Here is a 27,399-nt window from a genome sequence, read left to right on the forward strand (position 1 = left end):
GGCTGAATTATTTTGTTATAACCTGCAGGGCTAAACAGGAAAAGGTTGGTTGTCTTCTAACACATAAAAAAATCTGACCTCCTTTTATGTGAGGATCCTCAATTTTATTGACAATTATCAACTCGTGTAAAGCAGCAGGCTCTGCACCTACCTTGCACAACCTGCCAATGCCTTTTGGAACCATTCAGAAACAGACAGGGGTAAGAACTTTCATTTATACCCATGGAAATGAGTGGGGTCTTATGGCACTTACCATGAAGCATAACCCTGCACCCTAACAGACCTGGTGTGATGACACATCATATTAGTCAACTAGTCCAAAACAATATTTTATGGTTTCATTTCTGATTCAAGCTGCACATTGTAAAACTTAGGAGAAAGGATATGACCCATCAGATATGCAAATAATGGGAGGGGAAAACTTTATGTATTGTTGATGTCACCTTTATATAAGATTTGCTAACTTACCTGTTTCCAGAAGAAAAAGTGCTGTTTTAAAGCAAGGTTATAGATATCAGAACAGTGCAAAACAAAACCTTACAAATCACACTGTGATTCTATGCACATGATTTACTCTGAGAGAACATGCAGAAATAAGGCCGTTATGGACCAGGCTGTGTGTCACTTGTTTGTATTTATTTACCCATACTGTATCTATAAATAAAACCAAACCACCTAATAATTCATCATAGCAGCCAACATCATTTGTTTAAGGACATTTGTTGCACTGCACATTAATAAAACAGAGGGATAGGTCCTGTGCACAGACTTATTACACAATGTGTGTTGGCAGTACAAACTGCAGTATTTCTTAATGTGTGGAGAAACTGAATCTTATTTCCATTAACTACTACAGTGCAGTAGCCTATATTCTGTGAAGCAGCATTGTAAATAAAAAAAGTCAGAGGAGCAGCAGGGCTTATGTAAAACCTGATGATAATAATAAATACAAAAATGAACATTTGCATTCAAGACACTGATTTATTTCTATGTGCGTGGAGCTGTCTGCTAACTGTGACTGTATGGTCATTAAGCTACTTCCACATTAAAAGGAGGGTTTAGTATGGTAGCATATACAGTAAAGCCACATTCACAAGTTCTGAGTCTATTAAAGGATTTGAAAAAATTTAAATACTTTTGTCTAAAATAGATTTGGAGATTTTATTGCCCAGAGATTCTTTCTATTATTTTGAAGTTGTGGATTTTAAGGTTAAACAAGTCTAAGAGTCTACAGCTAGCAGCTCTGTAAGGCTGTTCTTATTTACAGCACTGCTTTAAGCTAAATGCTACTGTCAGCATGCTAATACGCTCACAGTGACAATGCTAAGATGCTGATATTTTTGGGTATAATTTGATATGGCTGAGGCTAGAGCAGCTACATGAACAGCCCAGCAGCTAAATGATTCATCCACTATGCCTACACATCAGTCCAAAATTAGCCTCCATTGCCCCTTAGTCCAGAAGTGGAAGCCCTGAAGAATATGCTAAGTTAGCATTTAGCTAGCTATAAGGTTAGGTTAATGAAGTGGGAAGTGGTGAAGGTTAGGGTAAGAGTAAGGGTTAAGCCCAGGCCACACTGCCTGTGTGAGCAGTGCATGATGGCAACCTCACTGAACTGCTGCAACTTGCATGCTTGCAGTGTTCACACGGACAGAATTGTTGCTACAGCGCTGCTGCAGATCTGCTGTTGTATCTCTATTTCCAAAATTAAAAGCCAATATTCTACTCATTTATGGTCTGTGCAAGCCACTGCATTGTCAACAACATGGACATTCAAATATATCACAATAAGAAACCCTGTGTTAACAAATGAAGGGATTCTGTCCACAGAAGCCTTATCAGAGTGCCTTTTATTTTCACTTGAGCTTGATCTTGGTCTCGATACTGTTCTCAATTTCCACACATGAAATTCACATTCACAATAGTTAAAGTATTTACAATTCATCTCAAGTGGTACATACATGTTTGTAATAAATTTCATAATAATCCATCTAACAGTTGTTGGTATAGTTTAATCAGAACCATAATTTTATTCAACCGCATGCCAACCTCTGCTGCTATAGGAAGATACAGGGGACCAAAACCAGATTCATCCTCTGGAGACAACAAAATATCTGTTCCAAATTTCATGGCAGATGACAACTTTTGTGCCACTGGTGCTACTGGAGGAAAAGTCAGGGGACCATCGAAGTCATTAACAGGCATTCTCTGGGCACCCTGGGTATCTGTACCAAATGTCATGGCAATCCATCCAATAGTTGATGAGATATTTCAGTCTGATCTGACCAACTTTTTTTTTTTTTTTTTTCATTTTTGTCAGCTCTTTCTGGCTTGACCAGTGCCCGAGGCTCTTTGTTTTGGTTGGTTTTTGGAGTTCAGCCATTGAAAAAGAAATGAAAGAGCCACAGTCTTTATTTAGGGATCTTCTAGACAAATACCACACCACCAGTGGCATTTTTGGACTTGGATTGGCAGGAAAAATGTCATCTGTTTGCGCTCATTTTTAATCTACAAGACAGGAAGCCTCCAACACTGCCTGAGTCAGAGTCAAGGAAAGGACAGCACAATATAAATGGATAAAGAGTGGAAAGCTTGTCTCACGTATTTCCTAAGACCATGCTTCTTTTCCCTTTAAATATACATATGTAATAATAATACTCTGACAAGTGGTGGATGGGGATATGTGACAGATAGAAATCTAATTTAAGCACTAGAATGGCATATTGAAGTGTCATCTATGAAAAAAGAGAGTGGAAATTTATAGCAATATTACCACAGTAGGAGGGAGTAGAATCCTGCAGACAGTCTTTGTTTTGTGGTGACTCGATGAAAAAAAAATAATACAGGAGGCAACATTTGTTTCCCTACAGGTTTGCATTACTCACAATGGGATGGAAATATTCTGCTTTTGATAAAAGTGTTCCCTTTGATCTTATTATATATAGAATATATCTTGAGTATTTATGGACAACAGCAAGGCTATCTTGTTTTGAAACTAATAGGTCTATTTCTTTTGTGGTCAAACCCATAATGACCTTTGCTTTTGGGTTACCCATAACACCTGCATCAGCACCCTGAAAAAGATACTCAACACCTGGTCATGTGATAGCATGACCGTATAAAATGTTTTGGTTTTAGTTTCTTTATTTGCACATACATGTGTATAGACAGGACAGTAAGACTGTAAAACATTGAAAAATCTAAACATTGTGCAGGAGAGGACAGAAACCAAAAATGGCTTATAAAGGTGCCATCCATCCATCCAGTCATTTTCGTCTGCTTATCCAGGGCCGAGTCATGGGGGCAACAACCTAAGCAAAGCATCCCAAATGTCCCTCTCCCCAGCGATGCTCTCCAGCTCCTCCTTGGGGATCCCAAGGCATTCCCAGATGAGATGAGATATGTAATCCCTCCAGTGTGTTTTGAGTCTATCCTTGGGCCTCCTACCAATAGGACATGCCAGGAACACCTCTAACAGGAGGTGCCCGGGAGACATCAGATGGCCAATCACCTCAACTGACCCCTTTTAACGTGAAGGAGCAGCAGCTTTACTCCGAGCTCCCTCTGGTTGTCTGAACTCCTTACCTGATCTCCAAGGCTGAGCTCAGCCACCCCACAGAAAAAACTCATTTCGGTTGCTTGTTTTTGCGATCTCATTCTTTTGGTCACTACCCAAAGTTCATGACTATAGGTGAGGGTCAGGACGTAGCTGGACCAGTAAATTGAAAGCTGCTTTCCAGTTAAGCAATCTCTTCACCTCAACAGGCTGGCGCAGTGCCTGCATCACTGTAGATGCTGCACCAAACCGTCAATCCATATCATGCTCCATTCTACCCTCTCTTGAACAAGACCCCAGGATACTTGAACTCATTCACTTGGGCCAGTAACTCTCTCCTAACACAGAGGGGCAATCCGTCGTTTTCTGGCAGAGACTCATGGCCTAAGATTTGGCGGTGCTGACTCTGATCCTAACCATTTCACATTTCACATGTACTTGGCTGCTATGAGTATGATTCCAACTCAGCTGGCATCTCAGCCACACAGTTAAGGGTTAGAAGAAGGACTAAACTCTATAAACAGATATTATGTATGCAGAATTGATAGGCAAGGGACAATTTTTGGTATCAGAAGCATTCTGGTTTCCGTTTGTAGCCAGTTTTTAGTCCAAGTAGTATCAACCAATCGCGTCTGAGTGGCAGATAAACAGCCCATGCAGGCAGCCAAATAGATGATTTAGCTTTTAAAAAGCATATGATTTCAGATATCTTTTCAGACAGATTAGTTAAAATGACCGGTGTGCGGAGGAAGTGGTCTTGGCCCTGCATATCCAATGGCTGCTCTGGAAATCCCTGAAATATTGGTTGTTCCCTCCAAGCTTTTTGTCATCCGATAGATAGACAATGGGTTCCAAGGCTGCAGAAGGGCAGGTTTCCTGGAATTGTGTCTAGGCTTTATTCGCAATCAGCGGAGAGGTTACAACAGTGCAACCAACTAAAACTACTTTGTGTGCCAAGTAGGTGAAGCAAAAAAAAAAAAACAAACATAAGTGGCTTAGTCTTGAGCCAGTGTTTAATTTGTCCATTCTGGGCTACAACATCGTGGTCCCCATGAAAGAGGACCCACTCCTTATATAGTTATGGACAGCTCAGTCTAAGGTATTGCAAACACAATGATTCTTGATTTCAGATCATTTTAAACTGTAGAAAATATAGTCATTCATACTATATTCCATTTCTGCCAATATATCCCCCTAAATTCTAAAAATGGACCTTTAAACTAACGTAGGTTTACCTAGTTTTTAGGTGTAGGCAACAAAACTACTTAGGTTTAGAAAAAAGATCATGGTTTGGGTTAAAATTAGTACGTTTGTTACTACATAGCATCACATACATCATGTGAGATACAACATGACATACAATGTTTCATAGTTAAAATAACTCAACGTTGACATCTGGCTCCACAAATTGCAATCTCCTGAGCGAAAGTCCTGTCTTTGTTTGACCTTTCCGCCACCTATTACAACCAGACTTCCTCACTTTTTACAACACATTAGTCAGTGGCCCTCTGATGCAGGGGGCGACTGACCAAGTGTTGATATGTGACGGGTTGGGAATGGGACGTCCTGACAAAGACATGCAGGGGCCTGTATCACGAAGCGAGATCAACCTTTCCTGGGTTACCCAGACCTATCCTGGGTTGACTAACCCTAACAATGGCAATCAGGATAATCGGTATCATGACGCTGGATATCAACTCGGTACCAGTGTTGCTTTATCAAGAGCTGTGAACGCGCACGCAGCGGACAAATCACAATCATGAGAGAAGCGCAGCGTCACTGAGCATCACTGAGCGTCCTCACAGAGCGCCGTATGTGAGGGAGAAAAAAGTATTTCTCGTGAGGATCAGAGATTAATTCTACTAAAATATGTGGAGAAGAAAAGCAACATTACAGAAAAGGCCAACACCGTGGCAGCTGCAGGAGGAGGAAACATGTGTGGCAATGCATAACGGGATGAATAATGTTATTTTAGTTTAGATTATTTGCACATAATGTTACAAACAGACAGTATAAAATTTACAAGATTAAAAAGAAAAGTACCGGAGAGGTTAGAAGCCACTAAAAGCTTATCAAAGAAATTCCCCTGTCGAAACATCAATGAAATCACATGATAGAGAAGAACAAAAAAACGAGTCAGGAAAGAAGAAACAGGAGGAGAGAGAGAAAAATCAAGATAAAACAAGGTAGCAAATAAAATGATGTGTAGGTTAAATTACTCATCACTGGTTCAAGTAGCTACAGTACCTGTACCTGTACATCTGACACTGATCACACCCTTGAATCCCATGAAATCAATGCTGCGCAGATGAATTGCGTGTATTACAATTATCGTCTAACATCATTGCGTCTGATAAATTGGTCTTCTTTGTCATAACGTTATATATGCTACAATAAAGCTTAAAGCTGATGCCACAATTAAATCATATCAACACCAAATTGATAGTCTGAATAAAATCATCCTGATATTGAGCTGTGTTAGAAATTAACAGCTGCGCAAAAATATACCTAGTCTCCCTCTTTAAAAAACAAAAAGGAAAATCCCTCAAACACCATGAAGTGTAGACATATAGGCTACTTTCCACATTTCCAGCAGCAAAGCTGTCAATTAGGCCCATTCTCTTTAACAGGGATCATTTCCTCCAACAAAACAAAATGTTGGCACTAATATATTAAGTGTCCGCAAATGATCAGTTTCTTTCTTATGAAGGGGTGGGATGAAATTTTGACTTCTTTCCACTCCTTTTTGAACAATCTTTTCATTGTCTGTTGTTGTTGCTTTCTTTTCTTTTTTAATGTTCAAAATAAACTTTCAAATCAAAATCAATCAAATGAATTAAACTTCCCGTCATGACTGGGCTGCATTTCTGTCAGCGGAGTCATTTTTTTCCCGAACAGCTGATTGGCCAGTGGGTGGTGCTTTTTATAGGATCAGATTCAAACCTGAACTTACCCTGCTCCGGAGCAGGATAGCCGTTCAGAGTAAGTTACCATGGTGATCTACCCCGATAAGAACTGAACCAGCTTCGTGAGACCGAAAACCCAGGGTTAACCCTGAAGTTACCTCGCTAAGACATTAATAAAAAAGACAGCAAGCAATGATGGTGAAGAGAAACTGTAAGTCTTATTATTGGTGAATAAGGTGCGTCTCTACTTTTCAGCCTTACAACAGTTACCAAAAACAACATGTATGAGTGACATCTCTGTTCTCTATTTACAGATAAATTAAGTGAAAAGGAGTATGTAGTTGGTAAGGCACCATAACTTAAAATCCTAATCCTTAAAATCCGATGATTTTTACAAGTATAGATTACTCTTTATTTCCCCCTGATTTTTTTCTGCTTGAACATTTCAATACTGAGGCAGGGGGAAAGGAAAAGCAGTGTTACTGAGACTTGAGCAGAGGCCAGGGGTCAGTAGTAGGAGAGGCAGATGCCCTTTCTATGTGTTATTTAGATAAATCTGCCAAGAGAAACAGGTTTTAGAAGCACATGTGTCTAATACTGACAGAAATAAGGACGTGAGAGGAAAATTGTGAGGCTTGGAAAGAGCATAGAATTCTCAGAATATCATAGAATTTACAGTATGTCATTCACACCACAATGCTTCATACAATTCCTGGAACATCCTGTGATGTCATATGTATATATGTATGTATATATATATATATATATATATATATATATATATGTGTGTATATATACAGTACAGGCCAAAAGTTTGGACACACCTTCTCAATCAATGCGTTTTCTTTATTTTCATGACTATTTACATTGTAGATTCTCGCTGAAGGCATCAAAACTATGAATGAACACATGTGGAGTTATGTACTTAACAAAAAAAGGTGAAATAACTGAAAACATGTTTTATATTCTAGTTTCTTCAAAATAGCCACCCTTTGCTCTGATTACTGCTTTGCACACTCTTGGCATTCTCTCCATGAGCTTCAAGAGGTAGTCACCTGAAATGGTTTCCACTTCACAGGTGTGCCTTATCAGGGTTAATTAGTGGAATTTCTTGCTTTATCAATGGGGTTGGGACCATCAGTTGTGTTGTGCAGAAGTCAGGTTAATACACAGCCGACAGCCCTATTGGACAACTGTTAAAATTCATATTATGGCAAGAACCAATCAGCTAACTAAAGAAAAACGAGTGGCCATCATTACTTTAAGAAATGAAGGTCAGTCAGTCCGGAAAATTGCAAAAACTTTAAATGTGTCCCCAAGTGGAGTCGCAAAAACCATCAAGCGCTACAACCAAACTGGCACACATGAGGACTGACCCAGGAAAGGAAGACCAAGAGTCACCTCTGCTTCTGAGGATAAGTTCATCCGAGTCACCAGCCTCAGAAATGGCAAGTTAACAGCAGCTCAGATCAGAGACCAGATGAATGCCACACAGAGTTCTAGCAGCAGACCCATCTCTAGAACAACTGTTAAGAGGAGACTGCGCCAATCAGGCCTTCATGGTCAAATAGCTGCTAGGAAACCACTGCTAAGGAGAGGCAACAAGCAGAAGAGATTTGTTTGGGCCAAGAAACACAAGGAATGGACATTAGACCAGTGGAAATCTGTGCTTTGGTCTGATGAGTCCAAATTTGAGATCTTTGGTTCCAACCGCCGTGTCTTTGTGAGACGCAGAAAAGGTGAACGGATGGATTCCACATGCCTGGTTCCCACTGTGAAGCATGGAGGAGGAGGTGTGATGGTGTGGGGGTGTTTTGCTGGTGACACTGTTGGGGATTTATTCAAAATTGAAGGCACACTGAACCAGCATGGCTACCACAGCATCCTGCAGCGACATGCCATCCCATCCGGTTTGCGTTTAGTTGGACCATCATTTATTTTTCAACAGGACAATGACCCCAAACACACCTCCAGGCTGTGTAAGGGCTATTTGACCAAGAAGGAGAGTGATGGAGCGCTGCGGCAGATGACCTGGCCTCCACAGTCACCGGACCTGAACCCAATCCGATGGTTTGGGGTGAGCTGGACCGCAGAGTGAAGGCAAAGGGGCCAACAAGTGCTAAACACCTCTGGGAACTCCTTCAAGACTGTTGGAAAACCATTTCAGGTGACTACCTCTTGAAGCTCATGGAGAGAATGCCAAGAGTGTGCAAAGCAGTAATCAGAGCAAAGGGTGGCTATTTTGAAGAAACTAGAATATAAAACATGTTTTCAGTTATTTCACCTTTTTTTGTTAAGTACATAACTCCACATGTGTTCATTCATAGTTTTGATGCCTGTCATGAAAATAAAGAAAACGCATTGAATGAGAAGGTGTGTCCAAAGTTTTGGCCTGTACTGTATATACATATATATATATATATATATATATATATATATATATATATGTGTGTATATATATATATATATATATATATATATATCAAATCTAAAGTACAAATTACAAGTTTTCCCCTTCAGAACAATCCCCCTCGAGTCCAATGCACTTTCCCATCCTTCTCCGCCTCGCCTCCATGCACTCCTGGAAGGATTCTCCTGAGATTGTCCACAGCTCCAGGTAATTTTTGTGGCTCCAGGTGATTTTCCCCAAGGTCAAGCTTGGGGGAAAAAAAATCACCAGGAGCCAGGTCAGGTGAGTAGGGAGGTGTTTTAGGATTGTTTCCTTTTCCCCAAGCTCAAAGGTTTCATCCAGGGGACACATTTTCTGGATGTGGAAGCCTCAACAGGGCCGTGAGGATGGAGCTGTGGACAATCCCAGGAGAATCCTTCCAGGAGTGCATGGAGGCATGGCGGAGAAGGATGGGAAAGTGCGTTGGACTCGAGGGGAATTGTTCTGAAGGGGAAAACTTGTAATTTGTACTTTAGATTTGATATATATTTTATGTGACCCCAGGCCTGTTACTTTTGTGACGCACCTCGTATATGCACATTATATATATATAAATATATATAATATATATATATATATGTGAACAAGCTTCTATTTACATACATTTACAGGTCTGACTTTTTTTTTCCCACTGAATGATGATATTCTCTGCTCCAGATCATGTACCTGGGTGCTGCGACCAATAATAAAGCATCCACTGCTGATTTCTTCTTAGAGGCAGTGCAAAAGTATGGCTTTCCATTAAGGTAAGACCAACAAATCGGTGTAGCTCACAGTGGTACTCATTCCTCAGTAATTTGTGCATTAGCTGTCAGTTAAAGATGTATAATGGTTGTAATATGTTGGATGTAAAACAAATGTTAAGCTGGCCATCAGCTCCAGTATTCTTGTTTGAACGGTTGGATCATTTCAATCATTTTACACATCACTGCACAATAATTTGACCAGTGAAATGACCAGAAAGAGTTATGCACAAATCAGCAATTGGAATAAAAATTAAACCAAAACCAGAAAACACCTTGTTTTTCGCTTGTCTTTCATAAAAATCTATTTCAGAACTTAACAGATCATTAAATCTAGAGTCTTGGCTCGTCATGTTTAAGGTTGTAAGACGAAGCTGCAACAACATCCTCGACATTGAGTATGAATTAACAACATTAGCATTTTGAGCTCTATCGGCTCCGACACTTTGAAGGCAGCAATATTTAAGACCTAGACAATCTAAATTGTAATTGTAAGACAACTTAATACTTTTTAAAGCCTTTTATTTGTAAATTTGTATTTAAGACTAATACAGTATTAGGTTTTTATTTTGTTCAAAGTTATGTATTTGGAGCTCTCAAGATTTTAAAAGTTACTGTAGCGTATGTATTTTTTAAACATAACTTTTTAAAAAAGTATTTATTTGTGTGTGATACATTCTTTTTAGAGTGAGAGGTGACCAAGGAGTGGAAAATGTGGGCATAGCGCGATGCGTGTTCACTATTAGAGGCTGTGGAAGGGGAAGTTTCCTGTCAGGAAAGAGTGTGCACAATCAAAGGTATATATTTTTTAAAAAATAATATTCAATAGAATTAATCATGTCAGATGTTGCCTTCCACAGTCATACTTTGTGAAAGTTCAAATATACTGTACAAACATGAGGGTATTCTTATGTTTTCTTTTAACAGAATAGAGCGTTTGTGGCGAGACGTTTGGATGGCAGTTTCAACGATGAAGGTCTACTAGATCCTTCTGACAGCATCCACCTGTTCTGTGCCCAGCATGTATTTCTTCCACGTCTGCAGAGGGATCTCGATGTCTTCAGGGTGGGTTGGGATAATCACCCACTAAGAACAGAGCAACATCTGTCCCCACAACAACTGTGGACAATGGGACTCCTCCAGAATCCTGTTGATGCTCCAGACCTGGCAGAGGTACTAATTAAAAGATTTTTTTTAAACAGACAGGGTATTAACTGTGTTCCTATATCATATAATAACAATGTTCACACCATTTCATTTGAAAGATTTTAGACAAGCACACTGTAAAGGAAGAACTCCAAACTTATACCATGAAAATAATTGGACGAAAAATGTAATTACTTTTTAAGTATTATTTTGTCATTTATAAAAAAAAAAACTTGTTTCTATAAAGGTAACCAGCATCAAATAAATGCAAGAGATAACAGTTAATTTCATTAAAATTCATATTGCTGAGAGCTTAATAAAAAAACACTTACTGATATCAAGGTGATGCTTAAAACTATTAAAATGCAATATTTGCACAGCATATAACAACCGGTACTTTAAATATGGCGACTTCTAAATAATATATTTTGATAGATAGTTGAACTGTTTTGATACATGAACAAGGCTTGTATTTCTTTGGCCACATTGGGGGGGGGGGGACAAAAGAACTGATACTATTTTGATACTTCATGCATCAGCATAGTTTCAGTTCTGTTCACATGTAGATCTAATTAAAAACCTGCTTGCCTTTATAGTTTGACTTTGTCCTCTGATTCTATAACTAATTTTTAAATCTGCTTTTTTTAATTTAGGAAATCGAGGATCTTGATTTCAATACTGCCAGTGAGCCAGACGCAACCAGTTCTGGAGTGATTCTTCCACCTGTTCATTGTCCCCTCTGTGAGCAGGATATGGCAGACCTCAGGGCCACTATTGATGTAACAAGACCATCAGAGTCCCACGGACGAGACATTTATTTCACTGTGCTGAACTATGTACTAAATCATCTACCCTAGATGCAAACATTGTGTTTCAAGGGTTTAACCAGTTGAACACCAATAAATTTACAACAAATGGGTTTTAAATGTTTATTTGTTGAAGCCAAGTACTTCCAAACCTGGATATTTGTCTTTTAAAACTGTTCAACAGTACTGTTATATAACAAGTTCTTGGAATGCAAATGCAGTACTATTTTTTAAAATCAGAACAGAGTAAACAATAGCAATTGGTGCTAAACATTTAGGTTGTAGTTTAACCTTGAAAACAGACACATTTAATGGAATTACACATTGTTGAATTCTTGGCCTAGCTGAAAAGCCTCCTTCAGAACCTCTTTGAATTGGTCATAGGACCTCATATGTCTTACAGGTAGCACAACAGTCTTGGAACATGCTGACACAACAGGGTAACAGACTTTGTGATGCCCGAAGTCTGCATTGCAGTCATGGTTAAACTTGATCGTTACAGCAAAATCCTTCTTCTCTGAAGAAGGAGTGGGATGTGACCTTGGCCTGTGATCCACTGCAGAAACCTCGCAGGTGTGATCTTTTTGGTCTTTGGGCCATCTTTGTCATCTTCACCTGGGCTGTCTTTGTCATCCACATGCCCCTGATCTTCAGCTATGAAGCAAATAGATTAAAAAAAACAAGTGTATGTGACAGTTAAACATTTACTTTTCCTTTATGGCAGTGCAGTTCTTGAATTTAAATAAGTGAGTTAGACAGAGGTACTCTCAGCCACAAAAGAACAGCTGATCCAAAAATTTAAAATGATTTCATATTTGGAGATAATCGACTATCTCAACCAGACCCAATAGTTATAATAATGGATAATGGATACTGTGTTATTTTATTAGCAGTAAGTACTTCTACATGGAATGGAGATGATTTGTCTTTGTCAGGTTTAGGAAACAATGAATCTAGGGATGCACTGAAATGAAAATTTGTGGCCGAAGCCGAAGATTATTAAACGCTTGGCCGAGTACTGAATACCGAATATCATTGTTTAGTTTTTCATTAGTTTTTGCAGATGAACCCCCTCGAAATTAGTGTTGTCACGGTACCAAAATTGGATCCCACGGTACGATACCAATGAAAATATCATGGTTCTGAGTAGTATCACGATACCACAGCGAAAATGAGGCAGATGTGCCTTTTGTCATTTATGAAAAGATAAATCACTTTTCTATAATACCTCAATGATATTTCAATGGAATAAATTACTTACTGACTTATTCATACTTCAAAAACAGCATCAATAAGTGATTAACATAGGGGGGAACAAAATAAAATAAATAAATGAAATAAAAATCAACCAGCCACCCTCCTCCCCTGACAGTCCCTTCATAAGTAAAGAACAGTCCCTAAAGTGCGGTGAGGTTTGTGGACCGTTACTGACACAAAGACAGAAGTGTGAAAGGCTCCTCTGACACGTCACATACCTGTGTTCGGCTGGCTCAGCTGTTCAGGTACTTCTGGGCAGTCATGACACCAAGAAGAGGATATTATTGGAGCCAACTTCTCCGTCGCCCGGTAAACCGATGGCCGCCCTAATTGACAGGAATGCATTACTGTCTGTGTCTGTGACCCCCGTTCAACCCACAATCTGTGGGATTCGCCTTTCGTTTCTGCTGCTGGTTGAAATCTGTAGGCTGCTCGCACAGCGTGCTGAATGATTTAAGCCTATTTTGCTCGCTCAAAACTATTTTTAGTCGCAAATGCGAGTGCAGTGAGGGACGGATCGCCACACTGCCGACATTTTATTCCGCCCGTCACGGCACGCCGTTTGATCGCGTTATCAAAACACGCCGCTATTATTTGGCCTTGCTTTTAATTTATTCCACCGAATACCGAATGTGTGTTTTTTTGCAATATTCGGCTGAATATATTCAGTTACCGAATATTCGGTGCATCCCTAAATGAATCATTTGTAGGTCTCACCTTTATGTATGCTTATTATGATTATGGCCTTGCTCAAAAAATAAATGAGAGAGCTGGCCTCTGATTTTAAAACACAGTGCCCTGGCAAACAATAGCTATTACCATCAGGATTTGTCATGGAGAATAAAACTTTAACCTGTTTAATACCAGTGAAAACTACAGGTGGCAGCTGGCTATTTTTTTAAAGACTACAAGCGGTCACAAATTTCAATGTTTTGTCACCAAACACTCAAATGTGACAGTTTTTGAGTTCAGATTTGCAGGAGATAAAAATCTATATACCTTCAACTTAATAAACGAAGTCCTGTACAAAGTTAATCATCTCCAGCTCAACCTGATGCCTGGTAGTCCCTTTGTCACTCAGTTGAGGGAGAATGGATGCCATGACAAACTCTGCATTGACCTATGATGAGACAAAATCAAGATGTAAATTAAGTCACCCTTTTACTATGAAATTTCACAGCAAGTTAGTGTATCTTCTTCATAATAATAAATGGTCACACTTGTTTTGCTCACCTTGACATCTTCTCCAGGAACAAACAGGGGTCGGCAGATATCTGGGTACTGCCTGATGAGCAAAAGAAGGTCATACAGCTGCAGGCCTTCCATTAGTTGTTCCAACATAGGCTGCAACCTCAGCACTGCATGGAGTATTATGGCCCTACAACAGTAGAAATTAAAAAAATACTCGTGCATTGTATTTTCCTATAAATACATATATAAAAATACCTTGTATCCTAGCATACTGAACAATGGACTCCTTGTTTTGAACTGTGACAGCTCCAGTATATCCGCAATTTAAGATTATCAGTTAGGTCTTTAATTGAATGGTCAGTCGACAACTCAACCTGAAAATAAAAACATAAATTACCAGGAAGAACATCTCTGTGCCATATTACAAGTAAACCTGAAAATATCATTTGACAAAGAATGCTTTTTTCATTAACCCAGCATTTCCATCATATAGAGATCATACCTGCTCAATTAACCCTCGCAACTGGACATCAGCCACTGCATCACTGTTGAGAACTGTTGGGTTTATCTTCCCACTACAGAGGTAACTGTAGGTCCATGGGCTGAAAAAGGCAGGGGCTGGGCCACCTTGTGCCAAACTAACAGCCAAAATCTCTCCAACAGTCCTATTTACACAAACTGAGCATTAATGGATTACTTATGTTAGAAAACATTTAACAAAAAGAACAGTTTGTCCTTACTTGCATAAAAATAAACACACCTGTAGAGGCCACTGTCTAAGTCAGTCAGAGAGTATCGTGGGCTCTTCTGATGCTGTGGTCCCTCAAAGAAACGACCCTCAATTCCTGCCACCATTTCTGTACACATAAGTACAAACTGCATTTACTCTGGTGCTCATGTGCCTTCTGTGTCAAGTATTAGTCATTTTTTTTTAGACCAGAATAGTTTAATTGGAAGTTCAACCAAAATATAAATGTGTGTGTGAGACCTTCTTTTCAGAGTGAGAGGTGACTAATGAGTAGAAAATGTATGCCATGTATGAAATAATACACAGTAGAATCATGTCAAAATATGAATGTAGAAATTGTCTGACAATATGTCTATGTAGCCATCCATATAGTTTTTGAAGGGGTTGTCTAATTTGGGCTGTTGAGAAGACTGCCACTACTCTCAATTAATGGGGTTATATTCAGTTTTTCTATGTATATTACAGAAAAACTAACACACAACAGCATAACACACAAATCAAGAATAGAGATCCTTCAATAAGTAGGATACAGATAAGAGTAAAATTTCTTCACAAATTTTGGGTTAGCTGCCCTTTTAACCATAGTATAACATACATAATAAGCTGAAATTTAAAAAATGTTTCAGTGGACTGATTTTCCACATGCTTTATAACATTCTAATGCAAATATGTTTGTTTTGTTTTACCTGTGAGAAAATCCTTACGGAGAGCACCTGTGTCTACTCCTGCCTCTCCAAAGAAGGTCACTTTCAGAGAAGCAGTGGATGAATTTCTCTTTTGACGTTGCCACTGCAGAATGCCTCTCTCCAGAATGTTCGTTCTTGAGATTTGGATGTTGAACGATTTCTCTGTGTCAACTCTTTGACAAATGATGTCCAATACATCATCAACACTGCCAAATAAAACACATAATTAATGGATGTAAACTACTAATTAGGGTTGTACGGATACATTGATATGGCTCAATATATGATCAACAATCCAATATCATCGTTGCAAAGTGAAAACATCGATCCACATCATCATCTAGACATGCCTTTATTTTGAAATTGACCAGTTTTTTCCTGCAATAACAGAACTGTAACTCCAAAAGAGCAATGAGTATAATAGGTCTATCTCAGGCGGGGAGTTCCCGTCCTCTGAAATGAGGCCAACGCAGAAGTAACTTAAAACTGCATTCTATCTAAAGGCCACCAGGGGGCGACTATCCTGGTTGCAAAAAGACTTCTGTTTCAATACAAGTCAATGGAGAATTCACCTACTTCTCGCTTGATATATAACCTCAGTAAACGTTTTCAAAATGTGTTTATGTGTCAATCACTAGTTTAAAGCCTTCTTCAATACAGTATGATGTTAATTTTTTAAATGTTGGCCTGATTTGATATTTGACGATAAAGCAGGGTACGCATCAGGGCGTGGTTTTCAAATCTCTGAACTATTGGCTTCAAAACCAGAGTCCACAAACCAATGGGTGACGTCACAGCTGTTACGCCCACTTCTTATATACAGTCTATGGTCTATCTGTATTCTTTTTATTAAAAAGAATAGATTGTTTTTCATTTAAATGTCTAGAAGAGCTCAATAACAAAATTGTGAAATAATATTTTAGTTGCTTTTTGTAAGTTCACAAACTGTAAATATAACTGATTGTGTTAAATGGATCAGATATCGTCTTATATCGATTGCAGGCCCCTGAACTGAACTGAAATAGTATCATCCCTATAATATCGTATCGTGATTAAACTTCTGCTTTACACCCCTACCACTAATGTTGAATACAAAAGCTCTGTAGAATGAAGATCCTTGTAGGATGAAGAAATTTATATCTTTAGACAACACAGTATTTACCTTTTGTTCTGCTCCACTCCATTGTCCTGGCTCATGGCAGGTGTCTCAGCGAACTTACAATCTTCCTCTCTTCTAAAAAAGCACAAGGGAGACAAGTATTGGTACTAATAGAAAAAAAAACCCAAGTACTTTAAGTAACATATACATTTAAAATTGACATAAATGTCCACCATCTCAAATACCTTTCTCCACACATGCTAGCATGGATCTCTAGGAACTGTGGTGTGAATTTCAAGAAACAGATAGGACATGGAAGTTTCTGATAGAGAGAAAAAAAGTTTGAATATTAGCAACTGTCCCATACAAAAAATGTCAATGCAGGCATTTCAAAAGGAAGTACAATAAGATCAAGTACTGTACCTCTTCAACGGATGTCTCTGGGTCACAGTGCACAGAGGGGGCTGTCATGGAAACAATCTGGACCTCACTTTGACATGTCTAAGATATTACAAATGACCCACAAATATTCTGTTATAACTCAGAGAACAACAGTCAACATTTTAAATAAGTTGTACTTGCACAATGCAACATCACATATATTTTGTAGCAATACTTACCTCAACATCCTCTGATGCTGAGTCTCTGAGACACCATGCATTCCTGAACATGAAGGGCCAAAATCGGCAAAGGAAAACTCACTTTGCACGTTTGGCATTGTGCTTTTGGCATACTTTGGAATTCAATAGCATCTGGAGGTAGCGGTGTTAGGTCAAACTCATGTTGCAAAGGCACAATATACAGGGTGTTTTTCCTGCCCCTGAAACTGTGCGAATAAGGGTCCCAGTGTATCCATCAGAATCAGGAGGAATCATAATCAGTCTCCTTCTACCCTGACCACCTGTAATGCAACATTGTTTGGATCATTTCAGTTGTGTTTGTTTGGGCAAGTTATATGAATGGCAATGTATTACAATTGATGTTATATTTACAAGTTTTCTCTACCAGCTCTGTTTGTGGATTGTATATATGTAGGAACTGTATGTGTCAACTTTTTGTGTCTTTTAACAGCAGATACTGCATGTATCCAAGACAAATTTCCTTCGGGACAATAAAGTCTATCTTATCTTACCTGTAGCCTTGTAGAGTAGCCATCCTCCTGTCAGTCCCTGCATCTTAGGATACTCATTTTGTAGTAGGCTGAAGAACTAAGAGAGCAGTAACAAAGGGACTAGATGATGTCTACATGCTTGTAGAAAAGCCCAACACTATGATAAAGTGATATGTTTCAAATATAGACATTTAGGTGCAATTTTTAAGTAATATGTTCTCTATGTGTAATACCTCTTCATGGCTCATATCCCAGGACATGGTGAGATGTCGTTTTCCAAGTCCTGCCTGGGCATGTTCAATCTCCTCAGATGAGGTTGGGGTCGTCTCTGCATTCATGTTTAACAGGTATGCATAGAAACTAAAAGGCCTCCAGAATTTTTTAGATGCTGTGCCACAGGTCTTTTGACTCGGTATCTTTCGCTTTCCAAGGTAACTTTTCCTTGTGAAAAATCCAGGGAAAGATCTGCATGATTAAAAAAAAATCATATATTTGTTTAAAACATGATCATAAATGTACATATAAAACATTAACTAGTCAAATTGCCTTCAAATTAACATGAAAAATACAATTCCATGACATCTAGAACCTGGCCATATCCTGATCTACAGAAGACAATTCCTGCTCCTGCTTTCTTCCTTCCTTCTTTCCTCTTGCTGTCCCTGAGAAAGGTTCTGTCTGAGCACACTTATAAGGCTCTGTGCAGCTGCAGCAACCGTTGAATTATAGTCGACATCCTGGCAAACACAGAATTTAACAAAGACAATATACATTAATGGCAAAAACTTGAGCTGGACACTCTAACCCAGTGGTTCCCAACCTTCTTTGGCTAAAACTCAGATGACCAGACATTTTTTTGCTCAAATTAATTTGTTTTTTCAATCAAGTAATAGTTTTTTATTTAGGGTCTAGGCTATGAATATTATTGTGAATAGAGGCAGAATAACCAGGATGAAGTTAGTGCAGGATTTTATTTTCCCACTGCAGGACATGTACAGCCTTGTGAGCTTGTACAAGATTCAAATTAATGCTGAACAAACAATGAAATTAAGCAATGAGTATGAAAAAAGAGCTAGGTAGCTACAAAATGGGCTATAACTGGTTAAAACAGACTAGACCCAAGTCAATTTGTGTTTTTATCATTGTAAAGATTATTATTGATTGATTACTAGAAATTCCTGGCAAACCCATTTGAGGTCCTGACCCCAAGGTTGGAAACCGCTGCTAAGGAGTAAAATCACAAACACTAGCTGATAGCATCAGGCCTCATTCACACTGTAGCTTTCCACCACAGGCTACTGTGGGTGTTTTTGGCATCCCATGCACTCCTGCAGCCAAAACAGCACTAGCCTTATCCAAATTAATAGGTTTGTCTGTGTTTTTCAGGCAGTGCCTGCTAGTGTCTAATACGCTGTAAAGTTAAGCTACTTAATGCTAACGTTAGCTCAATGTTTACTTTCCAGCTTTGACAAATTCGCAAATTAAAAGACGTCACGAAAAAATGTATGTTGTCACAAAAACGACCCCTTAATGTTTGTTATGATTTCCCAAAACTTAGTTAACATGTCTCACCTGTGTGTTGGATGTATGGGCTCCAGCAGATTGACCCGACCGGCCGGACGCCATCTTTGCAAGCCAAGCGAACACTCCGCTGCGTTCACAGTGCTATGTGGAAATCGGACATATCAGCACTTAAAATGTGGCTGTTGAACTGCAAAATCTGGCATAATTTATCGCTCTTATACCGCAATTGGTGCTCAGTACTGTCTAAAACAGATTTTTAAATGGAAGTTTGTCACTGGCATCAATTCTTACACTGCCAATCACATGAATATGGTGTATATAAGTGTTGAGTTAGATTTGTTTTAGTTCCTACGTTCCCTGAAGGCACTGTCACTGGGGAAAGTTCCAAGCCTTTTTGTTCAGCTGTCACTCATGATTCCACGCCCAGCTCAGTTGATACCACGCCCCCCACGCCGCATCAGGGTCAAAAGTCTGAAACTCAAAAAACAGATTTGAGACTGAAAAAAAAAGATCTGAAAGTGAAAAAAAGATTTGAAACTGAAAAAATAACATTTGAAACTGTAAAAAATAAGATCTGAATCTGAAAAGATAAAACATGCAACTGAAAAAAATAAGACCTCAAATGTCAAAATATATATGGAAGTGAAAAGTAAAAATAAATAATTTATTCAAAAGAATTACCAAAGTGAATCAAAATTATATTTAACCTGAAAAAACGTTTCATACACTTATTTTTATTTTGAATACATTGTTATATTTTTCAAAATTCAAGATCAACACATGAATTTTCAGTTTCAAATTTTATTTTTTCAAGTACAAAACTTTTGACCCTAATGTAACTCCATAGTTTTTTATGTCTGCACCTGACCTGAGCCCGAGAGTAGGGACTATGCCCTACTCAAACCCATCATGCATTCTGTTTTTTATGCCCAAACCCAATCAGTTTTCCAGCAATGCTAAATTTCCGTTGGCTGCAGCTACTGCTAGCTGGAAAGGCCAGAATGCCACAAGCAAGAATACTGAGCTTTGGGTAACATTTGGTGATGACATATATTTGTGTGACATTCTTCATCGTTAGCTAGCTATCTTTATCTTACATGAATAAGAAGCAGCCAAACACAAACATTAAGTCCATCATTGTCTGAACCCGACCCGAACACTATTTGTAAATATTTATCTGAACCCGGCTGAGCCCATTAGGTCCCTTATGTAGTCAGATATCCACGATCCAGTCTAGGATGGCCCCCATCCCACCTCATTTTAAATAACGTCTATATGTAATGTGTTTGCAGTCTCCATATGTCTGTGTTCATACAGCAGTCCATCTTTGTCTACTTTGTCTAACAAAACATATTACACAAGATGTGCCTGTCATTGATTGCGGCCACCTTCATTCCTCACACACACACACGTTTCCTCACACCTCACTCCCCTCTTCTCACTCTCCCCCTCAATCGGAAATACTCAGTGCTGACATGAGCTGCACTCTTGGGTTCAACTGGCAGCCTACACTGGACCAAGGACCCTGTGGCTGTACAAGCAGCTCACACTGTGGGCTGACAGCCTCTGACATCATGTGCCCCCCACGTGGAATAGGCTTCACCTCCGCCTCCCACGTCAGACCCCTTGCCAAGGCTCTATTTCCTGCCCCTGTCTCGTAATCCACAATCAATAACTGACAAAATGTCAAACACATTTGTATCTGTATCCTCCCCTTGGCAGGAACTCTATCTGCTGGTTGGGCTGGTGTCAAGGCTGCCAGAGCTGTAATCTGTTACACCACACTCCTGATAGAAATACTACTGACAGATTTATGTTTGGGCTCAGGGAGAATCAATCATTTCTTCCCACATATTGTCTTCGAAGCAATCTTATTTAATCTAATTTATCTCACTTTGATTACCCGGTGCAAATCATGCAAGCAATGGCGTCTGCAATATTAATGTTCTCATCAATAAAGACGGCAAAATGGAGACCAAGCGGTTGATCAAACCACTAATTAAAAAGAACTGAACTTCAAATAATACACATTGAAAAGCTATTTGGGTCTAGCATCTCATATCTAAGAACAGAACAATAACAGGAAACATTTTCACTTTAAACACCTTTACTTCTTACTTCTTGTGTCATTTAGGTATTTAGGTACTGAATTAATGTAAATGGGAACTGTCAATTTACAAGACTTCACACTTAAACGCTAAAAGGGGAAATGTCTCACATTGCAGGAAGCAGTTTGCTTTATTAATATCAGCTCAGCAGGATACAGGCCCTTTTGCCTTCAGAACTGCCTTAATTCTTGGTGGCGTAGATTCAACAAGGTGCTGGAAATATTCCAGAAACTTTTGTCCATATTGACATGATAGCATTACACAGTGGCTGCAGATTTGTTGGTGCACATCCATGATGCAAATCCCATTCCACCACATCCCAAAGTTGCTCTGTTGGATTGAGATCTGGTGACTGTGGAGGCCATTGTAGTACAGTGAACTCATTGTCATGTACAAGAAACCAATTTGAGATGATCTGAGCTTTGTGACATGGTGCATTATCCTGCTGAAAGTAGCCATCAGAAGATGCATACTGTGGCCATAGAGGGACAGACACAATCAGCAACAGTACTCAGGTAGGCTGTGGATTTAAATGATGCTCAGCTGGTAATAAGGGGCCCAAAGTGTGTCCAAAAAATATTCCCCACACCATTACACCACCGCCAGCAGCCCGAACCATTGATATAAGGCAGGATGGAACCATGCTTGGTGGCCAGGTGTGCTAACGACTCATATTGTGACTTTAATGACTCTGAAACTAAGAGCTCACATGTGTCCCCTACGACTCTGCTAGGGTTCACACCCACACAGGGTTTAAAGCCTGCGACTCTGTACCAGTCATTTAGAACTGAAGAAGCTTCTTGGATGAGAGGCGAAACGTCTTCAAGAAACACAAGCAAGTCCAGTTGCCTACGATATAGCACTTACAATTACCATGACCTGGATGACTGAGAATCTTCACAACTTGCTTTCATATTGTTTATGCCAAATTCTGCGACTTCTATCTGAATGTTGCAGCAGAAATCAAGATTCATCAGACCAGGTAATGTTTTTCCAATCTTCCATTGTCCAAATTTGGTGAGCCTGTATAAATGTTGCCTCAGTTTCCTCTTCTTAGCTGACAGGAGTGGGAGCCAGTGTGGTCATCTGCTGCTGCAGCCCATCTGCTTCAAGGTTCAACATGTTCTTCTTTCAGAAATGATCTTCTGCATACCTTGGTTGTAACGAGTGGTTATTTGAGTTACTGTTGCCTTTCTAACATTTGGACCAGTCTGGCCATTCTCCTCTGGCCTCTGGTATCAACATGGCATTTTAGCCCAGAAAACTGCTGCTCACTGGATATTTTCTCTTCTTATGGCCATCCTCTGTAAACCCTAGAGATGGTTGTGTGTGAAAATCCCAGCAGATCTGCAGTTTCTGAAATACTCAGACCGGCCTTTCTGGCATCAACAACCATGCCATGTTCAAAGTCACTTAAATCACCTTTCTTCCTCATTCTGATGCTTGGTTTGAACTTCAGCAAGTTGTCTTGACCATGTCTAAGTGCCTTAATGAATTGAGTGTCTGCCACATGATTGGTTGATTCGCCATTTGTGTTAACGAGCAGTTGAACAGGTGTACCTAATGAAGTGGCTAGTAAGTATAGACTGTTCCTACCCTCAAATAGGATGCACAGGAGCATTTCTAAATTAGTGCAGCTAATCATCAACACGTCCTTATACTGAAACAGAAATGAGACCAAGTCATTGTTTTGCAAGTCCCCAAGTAGGTCTCAAGTCCTTGCACTCAAGTCCCCAGTCAAGACAGGCAAGTCTCAAGTCAAGTCATAGAAATCATTATCTAAGTCTTTGCAATAATCCTGGCTACAGCCCTGATGAGTGAAAACCCTGTCAGAGTTAAACTTAACAGTTGTACTTTTCGATCTCAACTTCGTAGTGACAGGCGTCTTTTTTTTCTTCTTTTTACCAGATACTGTCTCCCTCCTCCTATTAAGTTCCTCCTTCAGTTTGAATGCCTTCCCTTTCGTCTCAGCTGTCTCTAATGTACATTGCTCTGTCAAACAAGAGGCACAAAATCAATCCCTTGCTTTCTATTTGTGTGTTGCAGAACCACCCTGCTTCGGATCAATACACATTCAGGCTGGATGACAAAGGTAACAGGTGTGTGTGTGTGTGTGTGTGTGTGTGTGTGTGTGTGTGTGCGCGCACGTGCATGCGTGCGTGTGTGTGTGTGTTTGCAGACTTGTTATGCACTGAAGAGAGCTTCCTTTTCAACAAATAAAAGTGATCCTGTGTGTTTTCCCGCGTGTTTTTCTGTGTGTGTTCCTGTGTGTTTGGCAGTGCTGGTGCTTGTTTAACTCTCACTGAAGTACCCATAGAAGAAATTTACTGTAAATAGTTACAAATAAGAAGGACACAATACAGTGTTATTTCTCCAACATATGTAACCTTGACATAAAAAAAGCATCACTGTTTGATGTAAATGAATATTTTAACCAAATTATGTTGTAGATGGGAATCTTGTGGCTGTGGATGAGAGCAGCAGCAACATCTATTTTAGCCTTTTAGAAACCTTGTAAGATGTGCTGTATTAAGATTATTTTATTGCTTAACCTTGCTATGATCCATTGAAAGAAACAGTAATTGTACTTCACAGCACACAGGAGTTGCTGATCAACCACTAACTCAATCATTTAGTTTGCTATTATGTGACTTTTAGAACCTGCCCAACGTGGTATCCACAGTAGTACGTGGGTTTATGTGTAGCAACAACATTGTGCAAGGCCTCGGAAATTAGCATTTTGAGGCAATTTTTTTGGATTAGAATGTATCATGAACACCACTGGAAAGCTACAGAATAACAATGTGGGGTATGTGTGAGGGCAGGCTCCGCTGGGAACATAATCCTCCTGTCCAAAATGAGCGCTGCACACGACTGCATTTTTGGTCACAGATAAAGCTGTGAAATCGCGCCTCCTCACCTGCACAAAACGCACCTAGGCACGAAAACTAACTCCACTCATTCGCCACCCCTTGTGGCCCAATTGTTGAAAAACGCGTGCTAAAGTGCCCTCTTGGGAGCCAAAACGTGCGCTAAAGTGCCTTCCTGGGAGTCAAAACGCACGCTAAAGTGCCCTCTTGGCAGCCAAAATGCCCTCCTGGGAACCAAAATGCACGCTAAAGTGCCCTCTAGACAGCCAAAATGCCCTCCTGGGAGACAAAACGCACGCTAAAGTGCCCTCTTGACAGCCAAAATGCCCTCCTGGGAGACAAAACGCACGCTAAAGTGCCCTCTTGAGAGCCAAAACACGCGTTAAAGTGCCCTCTTGGGAGTGCCCTCGCAAACACGAGGAACTTAGTGCCCTCTTCAGTGGCGAGAACACGCTGTATGTGCCCTTTTTTTCTTTTTGCTCCTGCCCTTTCAAAAAGTCTGTGCACGCCACTGTCTGCCACAAATACTCACCAGGGCCCAATAATTAATCTGATTGGATTTCGGCTGTCATAGAGGATCAAATCTTGAGAAAGTGTTGGCCAAAAGAAAAAAAGGATTCTAAAATTGGATTATGTCATGTAATCCAGTCCTGTTTTTGATCTGGATCACACATTCACCATGTAATGTTCAAAACTTTTAGCAAGATTGGGATACCTTTGACAAAAAATTAGGATTATCCTGATCCCAGCAGGGCACAGTTGTTTAAAAAATATATATAAATATAATTTATATATATACATATATATATATGTATATTACATTTGATTTGTTCAATAGTTAACAAACAAACATTATTTAAAAGTTATAATTTAATAGATCTCCATTTCATTCTCTTTGGTGGCACCTAAGTGGTAATTGCAGTCTGTCTGTTCGCACTAAAGCTTATTAGTTAGGCTTATAAGCTTATAAGCTAGTTAGGGCTGGCTCAGGCTTGCCCTGTACCAGCCCCTAGTTAGGCTGACTTAGGCCTAGTCTGCCAGAGGACCCCCCTATAATACACCGGGCACCTTCTTTCTCTCTCTCTCTCTCTCTTGTATTCTATTACTGCATCTTGCTAACTCGGCCATTCTGGATGTCACTAACTCGGCTTCTTCTCCGGAGCCTTTGTGCTCCACTGTCTCTCAGATTAACTCATATCACAGCGGTGCCTGGACAGCGTGACGTGTGTGGTTGTGCTGCTGCCGTGGTCCTGCCAGATGCCTCCTGCTGCTGCTGTTATCATTAGTCATACTTCTACTGTTATTATACACATGACTATTGTCACACATGTATACTGCCAGATATTAATACATACTTTCAACATATTGTACCACAGTAGCCAGAACTATAACTATAATATTATTACTTTCAATAATGTTGTTGTAAGCTACTGTTATTACCTGCATCTCTCTCTCTGTCTCTCTCTCTGTCTCATTGTGTCATGCGGATTACTGTTAATTTATTATGCTGATCTGTTCTGTACGACATCTATTGCACGTCTGTCTGTCCTGGAAGAGGGATCCCTCCTCAGTTGCTCTTCCTGAGGTTTCTACCGTTTTTTTTCCCCGTTAAAGGGGTTTTTTGGGGGAGTTTTTCCTTATCCGCTGCGAGGGTCCAAAGGACAGAGGGATGTCGTATGCTGTAAAGCCCTGTGAGGCAAATTGTGATTTGTGATATTGGGCTTTATAAATAAAATTGATTGATTGATTGATGATTGATTGTGATATGTAATCCTATTTAGAACACTGGTTATCTGGATTTGGTCATCTTCAAAAGTTTCTATCTGGAATAGGGTAATCCAATCCAATGTCGCTTAAAAAACAAAAAAATAAAAACGGCACAATAGTAAGATGAATTAGCTGACCCTGAATCGCAAAAAAATTGGATTTCTATATATGGATCATTCAGATCCATATAAAATCTTGAATTGGGTCTAGAGGACCGAATGTGGATTAATCCACTGCTGAAAGTAGTCCCGAATAAATGCATTGTTTATCTCAGTTTGAGTAATGTTTGTTAAAAACTACAGTGACACACTTACTTTGCATAGATGAGGGAATGTCACTTTGTGGTGTGACCAGCATGAACCGATGAGATAGCTGCCTGCCAGAGACAGAGACAGATCAGTGTAATCTCATTGCCCTTGTCCTGTTCTGAGCTGGAGGGAAACACACTGACTGGGCCTCGTCGAGCCTACAGGTACACCTTCTTTTGTTTCCCAACTTTCTTTTATTCTGCTGTTCTTGCCTGTCTTTCATTTCTCTTTCTTCACAGATACTGTATGAGCCGTCTATCAATGCCCACAGGGAGTCTTGCATGAACTACCCAGAACCTGAACTTCAGCAGGTGATGCCTAACTTGCAGCTACATCAGTCTTTGGACTTGGGAGACATAAGTCCTTTTCACACACTGCAACCCTGAATTTATCTAGAAATTAACTGGACAAGCTGTGTATGAGAACTCAGATATCCAAATTAGTTGGGCCTTACATTTAACAAACTTTGCCCTGCCAGATCCCTAGTACAGAGTCCATAAAAGCTTGCAGGTTGCAGACCATGGTGAATAAATGTGTAGCAAAATGATGCAGAAACTTGATTAAAACAAAAAACAAAAACATATACACACTACAGTGACTTTTGGGGTTGTTTTTGTGAGAGAACTTTGCTTCCGCATCTTAAAACCCACTAACCGATAGTGACGTAGCGTAAGGGAGTCCGGCCGAGTTCGATTGAGTGTAAAATTAATAAACATGGATCCCAGTACTAGTTTTGAGACTGAAGAGGTTGAAAATGTACATTCATAGGCATATGACGGCCCACAGGCTTATAATTATGAGCCTGCTAGGTGTCCAAGAGACCAGGAACAGATCAGGGTTAGGAGAAATAACGGCCACAGGAGAGAAATAGAGCTGTGCTGTGAGGAGAACCAGTGGAGAACTGGGCAGGTGTCTTGGTGAGCGACCAGCGTTAGCTAACGACAGCTAACCATCACGTATTAGGTTATAACAAATCTACCAATGGTTCTGCTAGTATTAGATAACTAATGCTACTTACTCATAACAAAAACTAATGCGCAAATATCAGCTTGTATCAGACGTATCTTGCTATGCGTGTTATAACTCCGCATTATGGTGTATTGACATCTGCAGGGGAGAGAGGG

General features: G+C 39.7%; 1 protein-coding gene and 1 long non-coding RNA gene across 4 annotated transcripts; one reads left to right on the forward strand and one right to left on the reverse strand.

Moving 5' to 3' along the window:
* The first annotated feature begins 9,616 nt into the window (after positions 1 to 9,616).
* LOC144459444 (uncharacterized) lies at positions 9,617 to 11,677 on the forward strand. Its single transcript, XR_013488429.1, has 4 exons — positions 9,617 to 9,657; positions 10,341 to 10,451; positions 10,582 to 10,827; positions 11,454 to 11,677. It is a non-coding gene; the product is annotated as an uncharacterized LOC144459444 (long non-coding RNA).
* Positions 11,678 to 11,715: 38 nt separating this feature from the next.
* On the reverse strand, positions 11,716 to 19,340 carry LOC117246809 (G2/M phase-specific E3 ubiquitin-protein ligase-like). Of its 3 annotated transcripts, none has more exons than XM_078163535.1 (14): positions 19,271 to 19,340; positions 18,288 to 18,435; positions 17,932 to 18,163; positions 17,720 to 17,795; positions 17,208 to 17,488; positions 17,011 to 17,088; positions 16,833 to 16,909; positions 16,651 to 16,722; positions 15,489 to 15,694; positions 14,815 to 14,911; positions 14,557 to 14,719; positions 14,097 to 14,428; positions 13,863 to 13,983; positions 11,716 to 12,260 (listed from the first exon to the last, which is right to left on the reverse strand). In XM_078163535.1, exons 5-12 carry the CDS (start codon positions 17,256 to 17,258, stop codon positions 14,318 to 14,320), a joined length of 855 nt encoding a protein of 284 aa, XP_078019661.1. In that variant the 5' UTR covers positions 17,259 to 17,488; positions 17,720 to 17,795; positions 17,932 to 18,163; positions 18,288 to 18,435; positions 19,271 to 19,340; the 3' UTR covers positions 11,716 to 12,260; positions 13,863 to 13,983; positions 14,097 to 14,317. The 3 variants fall into 3 exon arrangements, with proteins under 3 accessions (XP_078019661.1, XP_078019660.1, XP_078019659.1); XM_078163534.1 differs by lacking the exon at positions 18,288 to 18,435 and having other exon boundaries at positions 14,097 to 14,241; positions 14,310 to 14,428; positions 19,271 to 19,339; XM_078163533.1 differs by lacking the exon at positions 18,288 to 18,435 and having other exon boundaries at positions 19,271 to 19,339.
* Between the last annotated feature and the right edge of the window lie 8,059 nt (positions 19,341 to 27,399).

The sequence above is a fragment of the Epinephelus lanceolatus genome, chromosome 21, assembly GCF_041903045.1.
Source record: "Epinephelus lanceolatus isolate andai-2023 chromosome 21, ASM4190304v1, whole genome shotgun sequence".
NCBI lineage: Eukaryota > Metazoa > Chordata > Actinopteri > Perciformes > Serranidae > Epinephelus > Epinephelus lanceolatus.

Bases quoted from the DNA above. Each gene is read 5' to 3' on its own strand.
- LOC117246809 (XM_078163535.1), bottom strand. From the start codon at position 17,258: ATGTTCAGGAATGCATGGTGTCTCAGAGACTCAGCATCAGAGGATGTT. The intron at 15,695-16,650 runs GTAAATACTGTG...TTTATTTGGCAG, and splicing joins GGAGTGGAGCAGAACAAAAG to TGTTGATGATGTATTGGACA. The intron at 14,912-15,488 runs GTAAAACAAAAC...TTATGTGTACAG, and splicing joins CCGTAAGGATTTTCTCACAG to AAATGGTGGCAGGAATTGAG.